At 51.8% G+C, this 17,743-nt stretch overlaps 1 protein-coding gene across 1 annotated transcript in view; it reads left to right on the top strand.

The window, feature by feature from the left end:
• Window positions 1-17,743, top strand: part of CDH23 (cadherin-related 23) — a 330,906-nt gene that overhangs the window by 303,166 nt on the left and 9,997 nt on the right. Inside the window, exons 41-52 of the mRNA XM_004681069.2 lie at window positions 368-475; window positions 2,151-2,253; window positions 3,474-3,599; window positions 4,012-4,215; window positions 5,556-6,014; window positions 9,171-9,287; window positions 10,381-10,605; window positions 12,280-12,449; window positions 12,665-12,802; window positions 13,786-13,905; window positions 15,884-16,061; window positions 16,151-16,362. Of these exons, the coding sequence (XP_004681126.1) occupies window positions 368-475; window positions 2,151-2,253; window positions 3,474-3,599; window positions 4,012-4,215; window positions 5,556-6,014; window positions 9,171-9,287; window positions 10,381-10,605; window positions 12,280-12,449; window positions 12,665-12,802; window positions 13,786-13,905; window positions 15,884-16,061; window positions 16,151-16,362 (2,160 nt within the window). The remainder of the gene's footprint in view (window positions 1-367; window positions 476-2,150; window positions 2,254-3,473; window positions 3,600-4,011; window positions 4,216-5,555; window positions 6,015-9,170; window positions 9,288-10,380; window positions 10,606-12,279; window positions 12,450-12,664; window positions 12,803-13,785; window positions 13,906-15,883; window positions 16,062-16,150; window positions 16,363-17,743) is intronic.

The raw sequence follows: 17,743 nt of genomic DNA, 5'->3' as shown, positions 1-17,743 counted from the left end.
CGGCTGAACTATCTGTGTGGTTCCTGTCACCGTCAAGGCTTGTGATGGCCAGTAATGGAGCCCAAGCTCCACTTGGTTTCTAGCAAGATGCACCAGAAAGTCTCACTTGGGGTATTACTGACTGCTGGGTTCACGGGACCCTCAGAGGTCTCGAATCTTTGAGGGAACAAGATCTGGCCTGGGTGAGTCACTCTTGCCCTGACAAGACCTCTGCAGCCCATCTTGGCCTTCTAGACTGTATCTCTGGAGATTTAGGGAGGAGGTGACAGTCATTCCTAGAGCTGCCAGGGCAGCCTTTGGCATCCGCCCGCCAGAGCCCATCCTGGGCACAGGCCACTAGCCGGCTCACCAGCCCTCTGCCTTCCAGACAGGGGTTGTCACCGTGAACCGGCCCCTGGATCGCGAGCGAACCCCAGAGTACAAGCTGACCATTTCCGTGAAGGACAACCCGGAGAACCCACGCATTGCCCGGAGGGTGAGTCTGGAGGCATGGGGGAGAGGCCTGGGGGCCGGGGGTGCGGAGACCAGGTGACCTACGGGCGGGAGTCATGGGTTTTGGAGTGAACAAGTACAGGGTTCAAGTTCCAGATGCACACATCAGTAGGTCCGTGACTTTGCAAGTCAGTTTCTCTCATTCTACATTTCCTCTTCTGCAAAATAACCACACCTACCCCAAAGCCACGGAGAGCATGAAGGAGACAGTCCCTGGGAGGTCTCAGCACAGTGCCTGACGGCAAAAACTCCATGTGTGTCACTGTCATCTCTCTTCCAGCTGCTCATACCTGGGCGCACACCCCAGGAGTGTGGGCCTACTCCCTGCCTCACACCCGTGCAGGGGCCTCTGAAAGGGTTGCATTTCCTAGGTGACTTTTCCTCAAAAGCCAAAGAAGTTAGCTTTCTTTTTTTTTTTTTTTAAAGTTAGTTATTGATGCATACAAGAACTGGGGTACACGCCAGAGGTGCAGGAGGTGAGAGGGCCCACCAGAGACAGAGTGGGGAACAGAACAGGCAAACTGACAAAATAAGCTGCTGAGGGCAGCAGCAGATGAGACAGGTCTGCTGCGCCATGCGGGTCAGCTCCTGGCTGGGGATGGAACTCACGCTGCAGTGGCTGCAGATAGCTTCACAGTGCTGCGCTTTCACCAGTTGCACCATCAGCGAGGGCCCAAAGTTAGCTTTCTTTACCAAGACAAATTGGGTGCTGCAGAGTAAACAGTCCCATTGGGTGTGGAGGTGAACCCTCTCTCCCCAACCTAGGCGGTCTGGGCAGAAGCCTGACCAAGCTCATCTCGGCTCTGCTTCTGACTAGCTGTATGAAGACAGTGCCTTGTCTGGGCCTCAGTTTCCCCACCTGTTGCCTGAGACTTCCAGCTGGAAGAACTCAGAAGCCAGTGGCCTCTCTGACCCAGTGCCTACCTCCCTCTGTCCTCCCCTTTCTCTCTCCATCCCTCCTTCCCTTCCTCCTCCCTTCTCTTCTACCACCTATTTTTCTCCTGATTTTTCTTCCTGTCCTCAATTTCTCCTTCCTCTGCCTATGATTTTGGAAGCCTGGGTCACCCTGGAAAGCAGCAGCATTGAGTGGTGGGATCAGGGGGTGTGTAAGCTGGTCCCCCTTCTGCCACTCCCTTGCTGTGTGGCTTTGAGTAGTCACCACCTCTCTGCAGGCCTTGGTTTCCTCACCGCTGCATTGCAGGTAGCTGCCAGGGGCCCGGGGAGGTTCTGGGAGCTAAGGGCTGTAACTGAGGTTTGAAAGGTGTAGAATGTAGCTCTGCAGAAGTGTGGATGAACTCTGACCAGGCCCTCAGGCAGCCTGGAGGGGTCCGAAAGCCCAGGCTTATCATCCTGCCTGAAGTCCTTCCTGACCCCAAGGTGGAAATGACTCACTCTTCTCCATACCATTGTTTCCACCAGCCCTTCTATGAAAGAGCTACGATCTGTTTGCCAGGTTGGAAGATGAGGCTGGAGAGGGGAAATGATTTAGCAGGGCCATCCAGTGAGCTGTTAGCAGAACTGGGGCCAAACCCACGTCTCTGGACTCTTGGACTTTCAAATCCTCTCTGTGCCCTGAGCCCCCACCTGTCAGTCCTCCGCCCCTGCAGTGCTTTGCTGGACCTTGGCTCACAGCCTGCTCCCCATCCTGCCCCACCCAGGACTTTGACGTGCTGCTGGTCTTCCTTGCCGATGAGAATGACAGCCACCCGCTGTTCACTGAGAGCGCCTACCAGGCGGAGGTGATGGAGAACTCTCCTGCAGGTAGGCGCTAGGCCTGCGTGGGGGCTCCTGCTGCTCCCAGCCCACCTGGGCCTCAGACACCTGACTGGTGGGAGCTGGGCTCAGGCCTGGAGGGCAAAGAACGGTGTGCAAGGGTGAGAGGGAGCAGCTCTGAGCGGTCAACAGAGAGGCCACCAGTCTGGTTGGAAGAGACAGCTGTCACGGGTCCCCCAGGTCACCTGAAAACAGCCCCACCTTCCCCAAGGAGGGTACCTTTCAGGTATGAGGATCACTCAGGAGGGGAGTAAGTCCACCGCTCCCGGCTCCCTCTACCACAGCAGCACAGGCATCTGGAGGCCGCTGCAAACTCAGGGAACATCTGTAATCAGAAGTGGGGGGCCACAGAACCCTGGAGAGAGCAGTGTAGCCCCATCCCCGTTACATACAGACTGACCAGCCTCACGCATCTCTTCAGAGGGACAGACTTTCCTCTTTAATGTCCTCCCTAGGAGTGGAGTAGGAGAAGGGGGAGACCCCCTCACTCCTAGAGCTCCCTACCCCCAAAACTTGGGTTCTGAGTCAGAAGATGACTTGAGATCCTCTTCTCTGCTCAGGCATCTCGGCTCCATGAATTTGATTGTTAAAATTGCCTGTGACTGTGTTCATGTGTGTGCCAATACGTGTTCACGTCGATGTGCACACATGTGCACAGACACACACAGGCACAGGGGAGCTACACAGTGCACCCCTGGTATGCAAATGAGCCCCCCTGCAGAGGCAGACAGGTGCACCCCAGGGGATGTCCCGACCAGCAGGTGTCTGTGGGCACGTTAGGGCCCTGCACATGCACGGGCAGACTCCTAGGAACCGGTACAGAGCACTGTGACCACACATGTGGACAGATGGGACTGATGTACATACCTAGACAGGCCCATTCTCAGGGAGGGGACCTCAGGGATCCCCCAGACCCTCCCATGGAGTGGCCAGCCTCAAAGGCTGCTGGGAAGGTGGCGCGCTCCGGGCGGGCCTGCGGGTCTTGCTCACCACTGTTGTGTTTTCTCCCCAGCAGGGCTTTGAGGCCGCTCCCCAGGCACCTGCGTCAGTCTGCCAAGGCTGCCGCAGCCCGGCCCAGGGTCCCTCCACCCCTCCACCTCACCTCCCTCCCTCTCATCCATCGTCAGCCATGGCTCACCGGGGCGGGGGGTGGGGGGGAGGGCGGAGCAGGGCACAGCACTGCAGTGACCCCTCTCCTTCCGGCCCAGGGACTCCCCTCACCGTGCTCAATGGGCCTATCTTGGCCCTGGACGCAGACCTGGACATCTATGCCGTGGTGACCTACCAGCTGCTGGGCACGCAGAGTAGTCTTTTTGACATCAACAACAGCACTGGTGAGGCCTCTACACGACTCAGGACCCCAGCTCCGGGTCTTTCTGCTGGGGAGGGTGTGACCCTGCTGCCCACTGTCCTGGACAGGCCAGTATGGTGACAGGTGACGAGGGTGATCTTGCGCCCCTCTGAGTAGCACAGCTCTGTTCGCCACCTGCATTTCCCTTCCTAGGCAGACTCGAGAGAACTGTGGGGGGACCCTGGGCAGGGGGCAGCCACAGGCACCCAGCACCCCAGGGCCCTCCCTAAACTGGCAATCAGGACCTAGGAGAGAAAGTCACCGTGTTGCTTTCTCAGCTCCTTTTTCCCCGTGATGCCCCCATCTTTCTCCATCCCCCCTCTGGCCTCTCACCCGGTCTCCACACTGGACCCCCTTTTCTTTGTGTGTGTCTGGCTGGTGGCCCTGGGTGCCAGGTGTGGTGACGGTGAGAGCAGGTGTTACCATCGACCGGGAGGCCTTCTCACCCCCCATCCTGGAGCTGCTGCTGCTGGCCGAGGACATTGGGTTGCTTAACGGCACAGCCGACCTGCTGGTCACCATCCTGGATGACAACGACAACCAGCCAACCTTTAGCCCTTCTGTACTCACTGTCCACCTGCTGGAAAACTGCCCTCCAGGTAAGCAGAGGAGAGGCCCCAGGCCCAAGTGGTGTAGTGATCAGTGAGGACTGGACCCTCTCGGGTTGGATGTAGTCGCCTCTGATGGGAAGAAGGTGGGAACAGTGGATGGAGAGAGCCCTGAAGTGGGGAGTCCGAAGACTCAGGCCCCTCTCACTGCCCTTCTCTGATCCTCGGTGTCTTGTCTGCAAAAGGAGATGATTAAGAAATGTTCTATGGTGTTCTTAGGCAAAAAGAATTTGTTTATAATATAATAGTTTATTTTTACATCATTTTGTGCCTTTTTCCATCTCAGTTGTAATCCCTGTGGGCTTCCCATCACCAGATCCCCTGTGTGCCATCACCATAGTCCAGTGCAGTTACGCCCCCCCCATTTTTGATCCCATTCCCCACTCCACCCCTGTAAAATATCTCTGGCATATAGTTGTTCATTATCATTATTATTTTCTCCCCTGGTTCTTTATGCTCCTGCTATGAGTGAAATGATTTGGTGTTTTTCCTTTTCAGAAAGAATACTTTTAAGTAAAAATTGGATTAATATGCTTCCCACAAAAATTAGTATAGCATTTCAGGGGTAAATTTGATTAAAAATCATCCAAAAGAGCGTTTTGAAAAATAAGTATCATAAAGCCCAATTTGCTTTACCAGATATTATAAGTATTACAAAATTATGATATTTAAAATTACATGATATCAGCACAAGACTCTGGAACAAAATAGCCCAGAAATAGATAGATTTCTATTTGGTAATTTAAGGAATTAAATTACGCAATGTGATATTACATGATAAAACAAACCAATAGTGAAACTAAGGTTTTTGTATGCAAAACATCTATTAATATTTAATGTAGCGTCTCATCCCATATCAGACAACAAAGTGAGACCCAAAGATATTCTAAAGAAAATGTAAAAGCATACAAAACATTAAAAAATTAAAAGCAGCATTGGATAACTGTCCATCTGGTTTCTAGATAAGTAAGCATATAAGAAGCAGGAACTCAAAAGAGGAAAATACTAAGTTTTAGTACATCTGCCTGTAAACTTCTTTACATCAAATGATGATAATCACTATTGAAAGGCAAAAATAAACTGAGAAACTATTGGCCACATGTAATCATAATTGTACAAGTTAACAGAAAAAAGACCAAGGACAAAAACAATCTGCAGAAGATGCAGCAAATTATTGAAAATTGTTCAGTCGCATAAGTAAATATTTTCCTACACACTTAAAAACATGGAGAATGCGTGTAAATAAATGCTGGCAAGAGCCGCCATCTCAGTCGGATGTTTTTGGGAGGGGCACTGTGCTCAGCTACTCCCCATTCCTCCACCTCCCACAGGATTCTCAGTCCTTCGGGTCACAGCTACAGATGAGGACAGTGGCCTCAACGGGGAGCTGATCTACCGAATAGAGGCGGGGGCCCAGGACCGCTTCCTCATCCACCCAGTCACGGGGGTCATCCGCGTCGGCAATGCCACCATCGACAGGGAAGAGCAGGACTCCTACAGGCTGACAGTAGTGGCCACCGACCGGGGCACCGTCCCTCTCTCGGGCACAGCTATTATTACGGTTCTTATCGACGATATCAACGACTCTCGCCCTGAGTTCCTGAACCCCATCCAAACAGTGAGCGTGCTGGAGTCGGCTGAGCCAGGCACTGTCATTGCCAATGTCACTGCCATTGACCGGGACCTCAACCCAAAGCTGGAGTACCACATCATTGGCATTGTGGCCAAGGATGACACGGACCGCCTGGTACCTGACCAGGAAGATGCCTTTGCTGTGAATATCAACACAGGTACCAGGGCCTGGTTCCTTGCGCCCTGTTCCCACCTCCCTCCCCAGTCTCCTTGGTCTCTGCTTTCTTCCTCACCTTCCCTTCTTGCTTACTCGCTCCCTCTCTGCTCCTTCCCTCTCTCCTTGCCCTTCCTCCTCCCTTAACCAACTCCCTCTTTCCTTTCTATCTCACTCTACCAAGGTTGTATACCCAGTATACATACTTTTGCCAGCATTACTTAGTATAACGTTTTCATATCTGTGACTTTTTAGAAAATGGTATCTTGTTTTAATATGCATTTCTTTAATAACTGGATGGCTGAACACTCCTCCAAATGAATACTGGCTAGCTCATCTGTCAGTTATGCTACCACAAAACAGCCGTGGCTCATCATTCATGATTTATGCATCTTATTATACTTTTGATAGTTTTGCCGTTATTCTAAAAGTTTGGGGGTTTTGCTCCTCTGGGGACTTGGGATTTTATAGGTGTACTTCTTGGAAGTCTCAGAGAAAGAACAAAAAGACTAACGTGGTTATGACAGAATACCAAAATTATTGCTATTTGGAGAAATGCATAGTAAAACAGCAGCAAAGAGATACCAGTTTTCCACATGTGGTTAGCAGGATGCTAGGCAATATTGAGCACTGGTGACAATGTGGAGCTATCAGTGGTTTCATATGCTGCTACTGTAGGAGTGTAGACTGATTCCACCAGCTGGACAGCAGTCTAGCACAAAGAGCACTCACAGGAATCACCCAGAAATTCTGCTTCTAGATACATGTCCCAAGGAATGCTCAGGCTGATAATGGGGCTCTCTGAGGGTGTTCACTGCACTGCTATTGGTGGTAGGAGTGGGAGGCCACCTGGACACCATCCCTGTGAGAGTGGAGAGTAAAATGTGGCGGGTTCACACCAGAAGATACCAGATAGCTATTAAAAGCAATCAGACTCTTACAGGACAATGTGGGTGAGCCTTAAAAATAAGTACTCCCTGGGGCCCTCCCTGGTGGTGCAGTGCGTTAAAGCACAGCACTAAGAAACTGAATCTACTTCTGCATGAGTTCAATTCCTGTTTAGGAGGTGATCCACATGGCTTGACAGACTTCTCCTGACCCGCCCGCTGCTCCCCTCAGCAGTGTACTTTGTCATTTGGCCTGTTCTGCTCCCCACTCTGTCTCTGGTGAATTCTTTCACTGCCCCTGCACCTCTGGCCTGTACCCCAGCTCTGTAAGCATAAATGAGATACACACACACACAATCCCACTTATAGACATGTAAAATATATTTACAAAAATAATATGTGGTTTTTAGGACCCCTTTCAAGTAAAATATACACTTCAGTACTTTATAATGATTACCTGTGGAGAGAGGCGTATGAGAATAAAAGGGAATAGATACATAAAACAAGATCAGTGCCAATGACATGTGTGCAATGAACAAGGAGTAAAATTTACTCAATCTAATTTTGAAACCCAAAGGAAAAAAGAAGGGAGAACGTTCGCCACTAGAAGTTACATAGGTTAGCCATAACCCACCTGCAAAACTCTCAGGGTTGGTCGGTCAGCACCATGGAGAGCTGCTCTAGAATTGCTCTGCCCTTACCCAACTTGATGCTACACTGAGGTCTCTACCTGTTTCTGTGCTTCCTCCCTCCAACTTACTTTTCTTTTTCTTCCCAGTGTCTTCTTTGCCCCACCCCACCCCCTTTTTTTTCTCACATTTTCCCATCTACCTCAGTCACGCTCCCTCCCCTTTCTCCTCCTCCTCACTCTTCTTGCCAGAACTGTAGCCCCTGAGTAATCCTCTCCAATGTTCCCCTGGTTCCCTGCCCCTCTGCCTCTTTCCTTCCACCCCTTCTGACCCCCCCTTCCCTGATCGCCTCGAAGCCCGTCCTCCCCACCCCCTGCTGTGCTCCTTCTCTGCACCCTGGACTAACTGATGTTAACCTTCTTCTCTCTTCCTCATGGCTGGCAGATCCACAGGTTTGAGCTCTGTTTCTTTGTCACTTCCCACCTCATCTCTTCTCTGCTTCATTCCATTGCCCTCCTCCACATCCACCGTACCCCTCTCCCACCCTTCCCATCCTGTGGGGCCCAGGCCAAGGCTGTGGCCCAGCCTTTGCAGACTGAATGCAGCCACCTCTCCCCATCCTCGCTCCCCAGCCTGGGGAAGGGGGAGCGAGAGTAGGAAGAGGAGGAGGAGGAGGAGGAGGCAGCAGCTAGGGTAAGTGAACACCCCAGGACTGGGGACCCGAGGAGGACAGAAGCCCAGCAGGGATCTGCTCAGGGAAAGGGCATCCCAGAGACCCCAGTGCCTGAGAGGAAACTGGAAGGAAAGGTGATCTCACCCTAGAAGGAAGCCAGTAAGAAGAGTCACCAGGCAGAAAGAAAGGTGCCAACAGACGCAGGCCTGAGGTTGACCAACATCTGTCTGTCTGGCCCAAGTTCAAGCCTCTGGAGGGTTCTCCGTTATTCAGGGACAGAGGGGCTCTGGGAGGCAGTGGGTATGAGAGGAGACAATTCCTTGCTCTAGTACTGAGGTAGCAGGAGGGTGCCTCTTTCTCACAATCAGCCTGCCGTACCCCACGTGGTCAGGGCAGAGGGTAGGCCTGACTGTCAGCTTGTATCACCACTGTCCCCTCCAGGGAATCCCCTCAGAACTTCTCAGCTGCCTTGGCCTTTCTTTCTACTTGCTCTCCATAGAATATAAGTGTTTTCTTAATTATAAAATTTACCATTTAACCATTTTAAGTGTATAATTCAGTAATGTTCTGTATTGTTATTTACTGTAGAATGCAAGCATTTTTTTAAAGAAGCAATTATATTCTGTGCTTTCTATATGCCAAGCACCGTTCTAAGCCCTTAACAAATGTAAACTCATGAAATTGTTATGACCCTTAAAATAGTCTGATACAAATAAGGAAACAGGTGTAGAGAAGTTAAATATTTTCCCCAAGGCCCCTGGCTTGTAAACAGCGAGTAAGGGGCAAAGTGATGTGAGCCCAACTTGCAGAAGTTTGTGGTCTCATCCCAGCCAAGGTGAGATCAGCATGTCCCTAATACATTGGGGATCACGGTCCTTGTGGGAGTTAAAGGGGTTGACCAGGAATGTCCCCTCCGGCCCAGAATTTAGGAAGTTCCCCTCAGGCTGAACCTGACCTGATCTGGTCCACAGGATCTGTAATGGTGAAGTCTCCCCTGAATAGAGAACTGGTCGCCACCTATGAGGTCACACTTTCCGTGATTGACAATGCCAGTGACCTACCAGAGCACTCTGTCAGTGTGCCAAATGGTAAGTCTCCCTATAGGCATATCCCACTGGTTACTGTGGCCCAGGGGGTGGGCAGGAACAGGCAAGGGCCTGGGCCCAGGGAGAGAACAGCAGAACCCCGCTGCTCGGGCAGTGCTGGCACTTGGAAGGGGGTGGCTCTGGTGAGGAGCAGGGTGGCCATGTGTCTTGGATGTTGGAGCTCAGCTGTGGGGGCTCCAGAAGCCCAAACTGTGTGTGATCTTGAACGCCCAGACTCAGAGTGGGACAGAGATTTGGTAGGAACTGGAAAGGTATTAGGAAAAGGATGGTTAAGAGAGACTTAGGTTGGCATACAAACTGGTAAATAGGATGTGGCTGGAATGTAAACTAGGAACCTTCAATCTGATAGGAAGGCACAGGGTTAGCAGAGAAGGAAAGAGCAAGGAGAAATGACTGGAGGCCACAAAAGCTACTTTGTGTGTGGGTGGGGTAGAGGTACCATGACAGAACAGAGAAGGGCATGGATGCTGCCCTCTGCAGGCCACCCGGCCTGTCGTTGCCTAAGATATAAGCTGGGTCAGAGCAGCTAGAGGGATGGATTTTGCAGAGGGAGGAAGGATGGGGATGTGGGGGCAGATGACCTCAAGTGGGCATGAGGCCATGCCAACGTCTGGAGTAAGGAGAGGATTCTGGTAAATACTGGCTTATTTTACAACCCACAGATTTCAGCAAGGGCGGAAGGGTGGGCAACCCTGGTCATCTCTCACATGTCCTACTTTCAGAGGCCCAGGACTATGATACTGCGGAAATAGCCAGCAAACAGGCAGCAGAAGACCAATCAGGAACAGGGTCTTAAAAATCCTCTTAACCCTATCACACTGAACAGATTAGGACACCGAGACACAGTAGGGCCAGGTTACCTGGAGAGTTGGTAGAACCTAAGCCCCTTTCTCTGAAGAGTAAGCGTCAGACCAGAGGAAAGAGCCCGAGGGTTGGGTCAAGCTTCAGAGGGTCCCAGGAGGGCTGGGAGTGGCTGCCATCCTCCCCAAATTTGGTAAAGATGTAGGCCTGGCCCAGCCAATTCTGGGGCCCTTCATGTCACTCTCACCTCCCAATGCCCCTGTCTCCACTACAGCCAAGCTGACAGTCAACATTCTGGATGTCAATGACAACACACCCCAGTTCAAGCCCTTCGGGATCACCTACTACACAGAGCGGATCCTGGAAGGAGCCACCCCAGGTACCACACTCATTGCCGTGGCAGCTGTAGACCCCGACAAGGGCCTCAATGGTCTGATCACCTACACCCTGCTGGACCTGACGCCCCCCGGCTACGTCCAGCTGGAGGACTCCTCAGCAGGTAGGTCAGAAGCTCCCTGACATATTGGGGAACATGTGTCTGTGCCTGCTTATCCACTGAGAGGGAACGTGGCCACTTCAACCCTCCACGCTCCCTCAGTAGACCGGACCGGTCCAGAGGTGGTCATCCTTCCAGTCACTGTGGATGCCCGAACTATCGAGAAAGAAGAAAAGCCAGTCCCACTTTGGGGTGGTGTTGGAGACCAACTCCAACTATTGAGGTGTCTGGAGGCAAGACAGGCAGGACCCCAAGGTGGGAAGGTATCGGCGAGCAGAGATTCCTATAAAGGGGGAAAGGAGAAAAAGGGGACAGGGGAGCGAGGAAGACACTGGAGTCGGAGTTGGGTGCAAGTCTTCCTGCTCTGCCTTCAGCAGAGGTTTATTTTATACATTAGGAGCAAGCAGTGGGATGACATCAGCACACGAACTGGGCTGAGAGATTACAATCATCTTTGTTTTTCCTAAGAACGGTTTGGGGTCGTTTTGACCTTTACTTGAGATTATAACATTCTAAAATCAATCAAGTTAAAAACAGGTACATAGATGCACAAAGTTTAAGACTAATATTACTATAATGAAGACTAACTAAAATAAATCCCTTAAACCTTATCTACTACTTAATGGGGTTTTTTTTATATATTTTTTTTTTTTACCTGAGACATCTTGGGAGGCAGGAAGAGGAAATTTCTTGCAAATCAAATTTCAGAAAAGTTCTTTGAAGAAACTTGCTAAAAGGTTTTAAGTGAGTTTCCTTGAGGTCTAGACAGTAGGAAGCATAATTTGCCTTGAATAGGAGACATGGGTGAATTTCCTTATCTAAAGACTAGACAGTAGAATCCTGAAAGACTAGCCAGAAGACTTGTGTGAATACCTTTGAAGTGTAGCAGGTAGAAAACCTGACTAGCTCTAAAACAGGCAACCTGGATGAATTTCCACGTCTAAAGGCCAAACAATAGGAAGTTTGAGTAATTCTTTAGAAGCTGAATAGAAGGCTAGGTGAGATAGTAGAGTGATGAGATTTGGGTTTTCCCCATAGTGAGAGAGACTTTGCAGAAACAGCCCTTTTGCTTTTATTGATCAGCCAGTTGTCAAGTCACTTAACTTCAGAGGAATTTCTCACCCTGGTGCAGTGCTTGCTTGTCAGGGCAGGCAGGCCTTATGCGGCTGAGGCAATCCAATTGTAAACTGAAAGTTGCTCAGAATATTTTGATACTATGATTATACAAAAAAGGGAGGTCGTAACATAAGTTAGCAGTGGAAAGTCTGATTTTTCAGAACAATTCCCCTCCATCCGTACCGTGTCTGACGACAGAGGTTGCATAGCTTGTGTCATGGTGGAAACTCCCTTTGGGGTTGGCTGGGATGACCCGTCACCCAATCCTGTGCCACTGGCGCCACTCAGAACATGAAGGCCGGGAGGAAGATGCTCAAGGAGGGCCCTCGGCTTCGTTTTTTTCCCTTTGTCTTGTAAAAATCTGTTCTGTCCCTCTCCTAAATAGGAACTGAGCACCAGTTCCTCTCAGGCCTCTGAGCTGCACTGGGCAATGCTGCCTGGCCACCCTCCTCCTTCAAAGGACCACCTCTCCTCTAAGCTCCAGATCCTTCTCTTCACATTCTGGTTGGTTTTCATGAGTGGGGAGTGGCTGAAATGGCAGTGGGTGCCTCTGTGTCATAGGGAAGGTCATTGCCAACCGGACGGTGGACTACGAAGAGGTGCACTGGCTGAACTTCACTGTGAGGGCCTCTGACAATGGGTCCCCACCCCGAGCAGCTGAGATCCCTGTCTACCTGGAGATCGTGGATGTCAATGACAACAACCCCATCTTTGACCAGTCCTCCTACCAGGTGGGTGACCAGGCCAACAGGTTGGGTCCAGGACCTATGCCCATGGCATGGGGTCTACACCCGCCCTGCTATCCTCTACCCCACCCCCACACCCCAAGGAGCAAGGAACCTAAGAGAAGGTGGATGCCCTGGGTTCCTGGCATCATTGAGTTCCTCGGTCAGGAGCACAGACTCCAGAACTGACTTTGGCTGCTCTTTCTGTCCATGGGCTCCAGGAAGCTGTCTTTGAAGATGTGCCCGTGGGCACGGTCATCCTGACGGTTACTGCTACTGATGCTGACTCGGGCAACTTTGCCCTCATTGAATACAGCCTCGGGGATGGAGAGGGCAAGTTTGCCATCAACCCCACCACGGTAAGCAGGCCGGAGAGGGCCTGGCTGTGGGAAGTGGGGAGGAGCCAGGGTTATAGGCTGAGATGCCAGCAGAAAGCATTGCAGTCATTCCCCCCTTTCTGACTCCTGCCCCCCGGACATCTGTAGCCTTAGATGTATTTTGTACACATCAGCAAACTTCTCTGAGTCTCAGACATCCTGCAGATGGTGGCCCTTCTGTCCAGCAGACATGGAAGGAAGTGGCCAACATATCTGGGAATCTGCCCTTTATGGGACGCAAACTTCTGAGATGTATCACCACAGGGCTACGAAACTTGGTTTAAGGCATGTGACTGTTTTTGAGACTGTTGAAAGAGGCATAGGAAGCTCTGCGGAGAGTGGGCACAGCATTAAACACCTGCTTACATGCCCCACAGTCAGTGCTGGAGCGGGGTGGGGAAGGGGAGCGGGGGAGAAGCCTGCATGGGCCTCTGCCTTGCTCCCATGAGCCTCAAACTCGTGGGGAAGCAGAAACTCAAGAAAAGGTGGGTGATGATTCCAGACATCTGCAAATTGGCTCAAAGCTGCTGTTTTCAGTACAGCAAAAGGGTACTGTGGCCGGGGGTGAACATCAGGCAAGGCCTTCTCCAACTGACGCAACTGGGTTTTCCTCCCATTGGCTCAACCTGCCCACTTCCTGCTGCACTCTGACCTCTCAGTAGAGGTCTCTCTCCAGTTTACAGTGAATAACCAGACATATCCCCTGGCACACTTCTATGTACAGCACATATTTATGCAGTGCCCGCTATAGACCTGGGCACTGGAGTCCATCCGGGACTGCTCGCCTCATCTCCAGGCAGACTGAGGGTGAGGAACACCAAGGAATGAGCTTTGCATGAGGTAGGGATGCTGTCTCTTCTGTCCAGCCCCGTATCTCCAGAGCCCAGAACAGTGTCTGGCCCATAGTAGACCCTCAGTAAATATCTTGATTGGACGAAGGACCTGACCCCACCCTCTCCTGCCAGGGTGACATCTATGTGCTGTCCTCTCTGGACCGGGAGAAGAAGGACCACTATATCCTGACTGCCTTGGCCAAAGATAACCCTGGGGATGTAGCCAGCAACCGTCGAGAAAATTCAGTGCAGGTAAGGAGTGCCAGCCTGGGCCGGAACACTAGGGACAGGACTGTAAAGACAGCGGCAGCCTCCAGAGAATAACCACCGAGGAGCAGGTACAGAGCCACCCGGTGCCCTGCTTCCCCCTCAGAGATGAGAAAGCAGGGAGAGAAGGCCGGAGCTTAGCTGGGTGGGTTACCGTGGCTGTGGCTTAGGCGATGGGGACCCTGTAGGAGAAGCATCTCGTGCTGAACATCCCTGGGTCTCAACCAAATAGACCAGCAGCTCTACGTGGCCTACTGAGTCTAACAACAAACATAATTATCAAACTATCGTCTTTTCTCTTTTTCTGTCTCTCGAAGAACATTAACGAGGGTCTCAGTGCCACTGTCCACAGTTACTCTGAGGCCAGCGTCCCACCGTCGAAGCTCTCTAGCCCTACTTCTATTCAGGCCCTGAACCTTGACTCTGCTTTGTCTTTCTCAACCTTTTCCCTGCCTTCCCCAGTTCTCTTTCTGAATTCCATTCTCTCAGTTCTTGCTCATTATAACTTAACCATCCAAAGAAAACTCTCCTGAAGGTCAAGAGGTGAGAAGCTGAGCAGGCAAAGAAATTCTCTTTCTCAGACGAGGGAGGGCCCAGCACGTGCGCAGTCTGCTTGCTGACCCTGGCACATGGGTGTGTGCTGTGCAGGGAAAGCCCCGTCCGAGGCTCCACTTTCAGCCCTCACTGCACCTGTCACATGGCCGCCCTGGCCCCTGATTGTTGAAACTGGGGCCAGGGGCAAGATGAGGGGCAACAGCGAGGATGCCCCACCTCCTGCCCAGGGGCCTGTGGTCTGTCAGGGAGATGGCGCTAGAAAGTGCCTGCCTGGTTCAAGCCGCTGCTGTGAAGGGGTCTGAGGAGGATGCTGGCAGGCAGTGGCCAGGGAAAGGAAGGCCCGTTGTGTCCACAGGCTCTGCCCGGGACTACGGAGGCAGCAAGAGGAGCCAAGTTCCAGGCCAGACACAAACCCAAGTCAAGAGTGGGCCCTGGGTGGGGGCATGGGGGTAGGAGGACGACTCTATGGCAGAGTCACAGTCCAGCATTAAGATTCAGAGATCTGGGGGTCAGTGCGTAGAGCCCTGGGGACAGAGGGCTGCCCCGGGGGGGGGGGGTGCTGCCGGCCCAAACGCAGTTACCTGTTAGCCACAGTCTAAGTTGCTATGTGCGGGCCGTACACTGAGGAGCTAGCTCCCACCACGCCAGGTGAGCCTCACTGGGACCTTGAGAGCCTCACAGTAAGTCCCCACTTGGCTTCATCAATAGGTTCTTGAAAACTGCACCTTTAAGTGGAAACAACTTTTTTTTTATTAAATTTATTTATATATCTATTTACATTGCTGTTCATTTTAAGACAATGTTTCCTTCCCCCTCTCCCCCAATTCGCCCACGCATCATCACCACAGCCCTCCTAAGTGGAAACAACTTGTAATGAAAAAGGAAACCAATTGCATCATGGCAATTATGTGCCTGCCTATATTAATGATCACAAAAGCTTCCCCAAACTTGTAAAGAAAGAGCCAAAACATTTCTAATATTAAAGTCACTTGTATTCATTCATTTCCAGCCTGCTTACTCCAGACTGGCCAGGGCCTCCCCACCCACATGCCACATACCCCCACTGACCCACATCACAATGAACCTCACATGCACATCTTAGGATATGAGAGGAACCCAGATGCAGGAGACAACCCCAGACATGGGGAGAAAACTGTACACAGAGGGGCCCGAGAGAGAACTGTCTTTTCTCATTGATGTTCAAACCAAATGATACTAATTGATAGCCGGAGACCTGCTCTAAGGTACTGTCCCAGCAGACAACCCCTCGGGGTTGATATAAGCTGGGGTTGGTATAGAGGCATGCCAGTGCACACCTGCCCCTCCCCGGCCCCTCACTCCTGTGTGAGAAGCTTGTGTAAAGCAGCCCCACTATGCATCTGACCCCTGACCTCTACCTCCCTGCCAGGTGATGATCCAGGTGTTGGATGTCAATGACTGCCGGCCACAGTTCTCCAGGCCCCAGTTCAGCACAAGCGTGTATGAGAATGAGCCAGCCGGTACCTCGGTCATCACCATGATGGCCACTGACCAGGATGAGGGCTCCAACGGGGAGCTGGTCTACTCTCTTGAGGGCCCTGGTGTGGGTAGGTAGCCATGCTTGCCGGGGGGTGGGAGGGGCAGGTGCCATGCCTGCAGCCCAAGCCACGCCTGGCTTTCCCGCCCCACCTGCCAGACGCCTTCCACGTGGATATGGACTCAGGCCTCGTGACCACCACACGACCTCTGCAGTCCTATGAGAGGTTCAACCTGACCGTGGTGGCCACGGACGGTGGTCAGCCGCCACTCTGGGGCACCACCATGCTCTTGGTGGAGGTCATCGACGTCAATGACAACCGGCCTGTCTTCGTGCGCCCACCCAATGGCACCATCCTCCACATCAGAGAGGTACGGCCGTCCCCTGGGGCCTCAGGCTCACCCCCCAAAGGCCCATCCTGCAGTCACGGCATGGAGTGGCGAAAGGGTCCCCATTGGGAAGGTGGGGAAACTGAGGCCAGAGAAAGCGCAGGTCCGACAGGTGCCAGTGTTCAGTACTCTGACCGGTGACAGTAGTGTGGGCTGTGCTCACAAAAGGCTCGGGTCCAGCTCTCCCACTCACCAGCCAAATGACCTTGAGCAAGTGACTTCCCTGGGTTCATGTTTTCACCTGCAAAATGGAATTGATCAGCAGCAGATGCCCCATCTCTTGCTCCAAAATAACAGCCAAGGAGTTTCGCCAGCCACTCACTTCCCCTATATTCGTCTCAAAATAACACACCTCTTCCGTCTGTCTGTTGTCCTGCTGATGCCAACGTGAAAACAGTCTAGGGGCTGAGGATGGGCATCAAAACAAGAGACAAGGGGAAGTGCCTGACCCCCGAAGTCTCCCACTGCTCTAAATTGCCATTTAAAGACCAGGAAGTCTCCGTGGTGCCCCGCCCCCTTCCTCTCAGCGTCAGAATGCTGCCTGGTGGTTCAAGCGGGGTGGCATGTCCCCCTCTCTGTTAATTAGCTGTCACTGCCATTGTCGTGATCAGGGCTGGGCAGACCCTGCCGAGCCAACCACTGCCGAGCAACTTGCTCTTTCTCTTGTGTGCAGGACAGCTTTATCGTGGGTCAGCGTGTGATGTGTTGCTTAGACTGAGTCAAGCAAAAGTGAGTGAGCTTATCGGAGAGTGAGGATGCAGGCTCAAGCCCGAGAGCAGCCTCCAGGCGGCTCTGGGAAAGTTGCCCTGACTGAGGTTTTCTATCAGAATGTTAGTGTGCCAGGGAGACATTTCAAGGGCCCCAGCAGGTGTCAGCTAGCGTAGCTGGTCGCTGTAGCCTATGCAATGAAGAAAGCAGGGAAGGTGGTGCAAATCTACCTCTCAGTCAGAGCTTCACCTGCCAGCCAGGAGCTAGCTTTCTGTTGTTGTTGACATGGCTTTTTGGCAAGGCCAGTCCAGCTGGGCCTTGGCTCCTTGATTTGCATGCCTTAGTTGAGTCATGGGACCAGTGGGGTACTTTGAATTCCTGCTTTTAGGTTTTGTGTGTGTGTGTGTGTGTGCGTTTTTACTTCGTTTTCAATTACTTCAATTACTTTTTTTTTAGCAGTTTTTTTTTAATTACAAAAGTTTATTTTTACATCATTTTGTACATTTTTTTTTCCATCTCGATTGTAATCCCTGCGGGTTTTCCATCACCAAATCACCCGTGTGCCATCACCATAATCCCGTGCATTTTTCTCCCCCCCTCCCCCCGTTTTTGATCCTATTCCCCACTCCTCCCCCACAAAATGTCTCTGGTATAT

This window comes from Condylura cristata, unplaced genomic scaffold (genome assembly GCF_000260355.1).
Source record: "Condylura cristata isolate star-nosed mole 26May11 unplaced genomic scaffold, ConCri1.0 scaffold00011, whole genome shotgun sequence".
Lineage (NCBI taxonomy): Eukaryota > Metazoa > Chordata > Mammalia > Eulipotyphla > Talpidae > Condylura > Condylura cristata.
The sequence above is the reverse complement of the archived record's forward strand: the minus strand, read 5'-3'. Positions and strand labels throughout refer to the sequence as shown.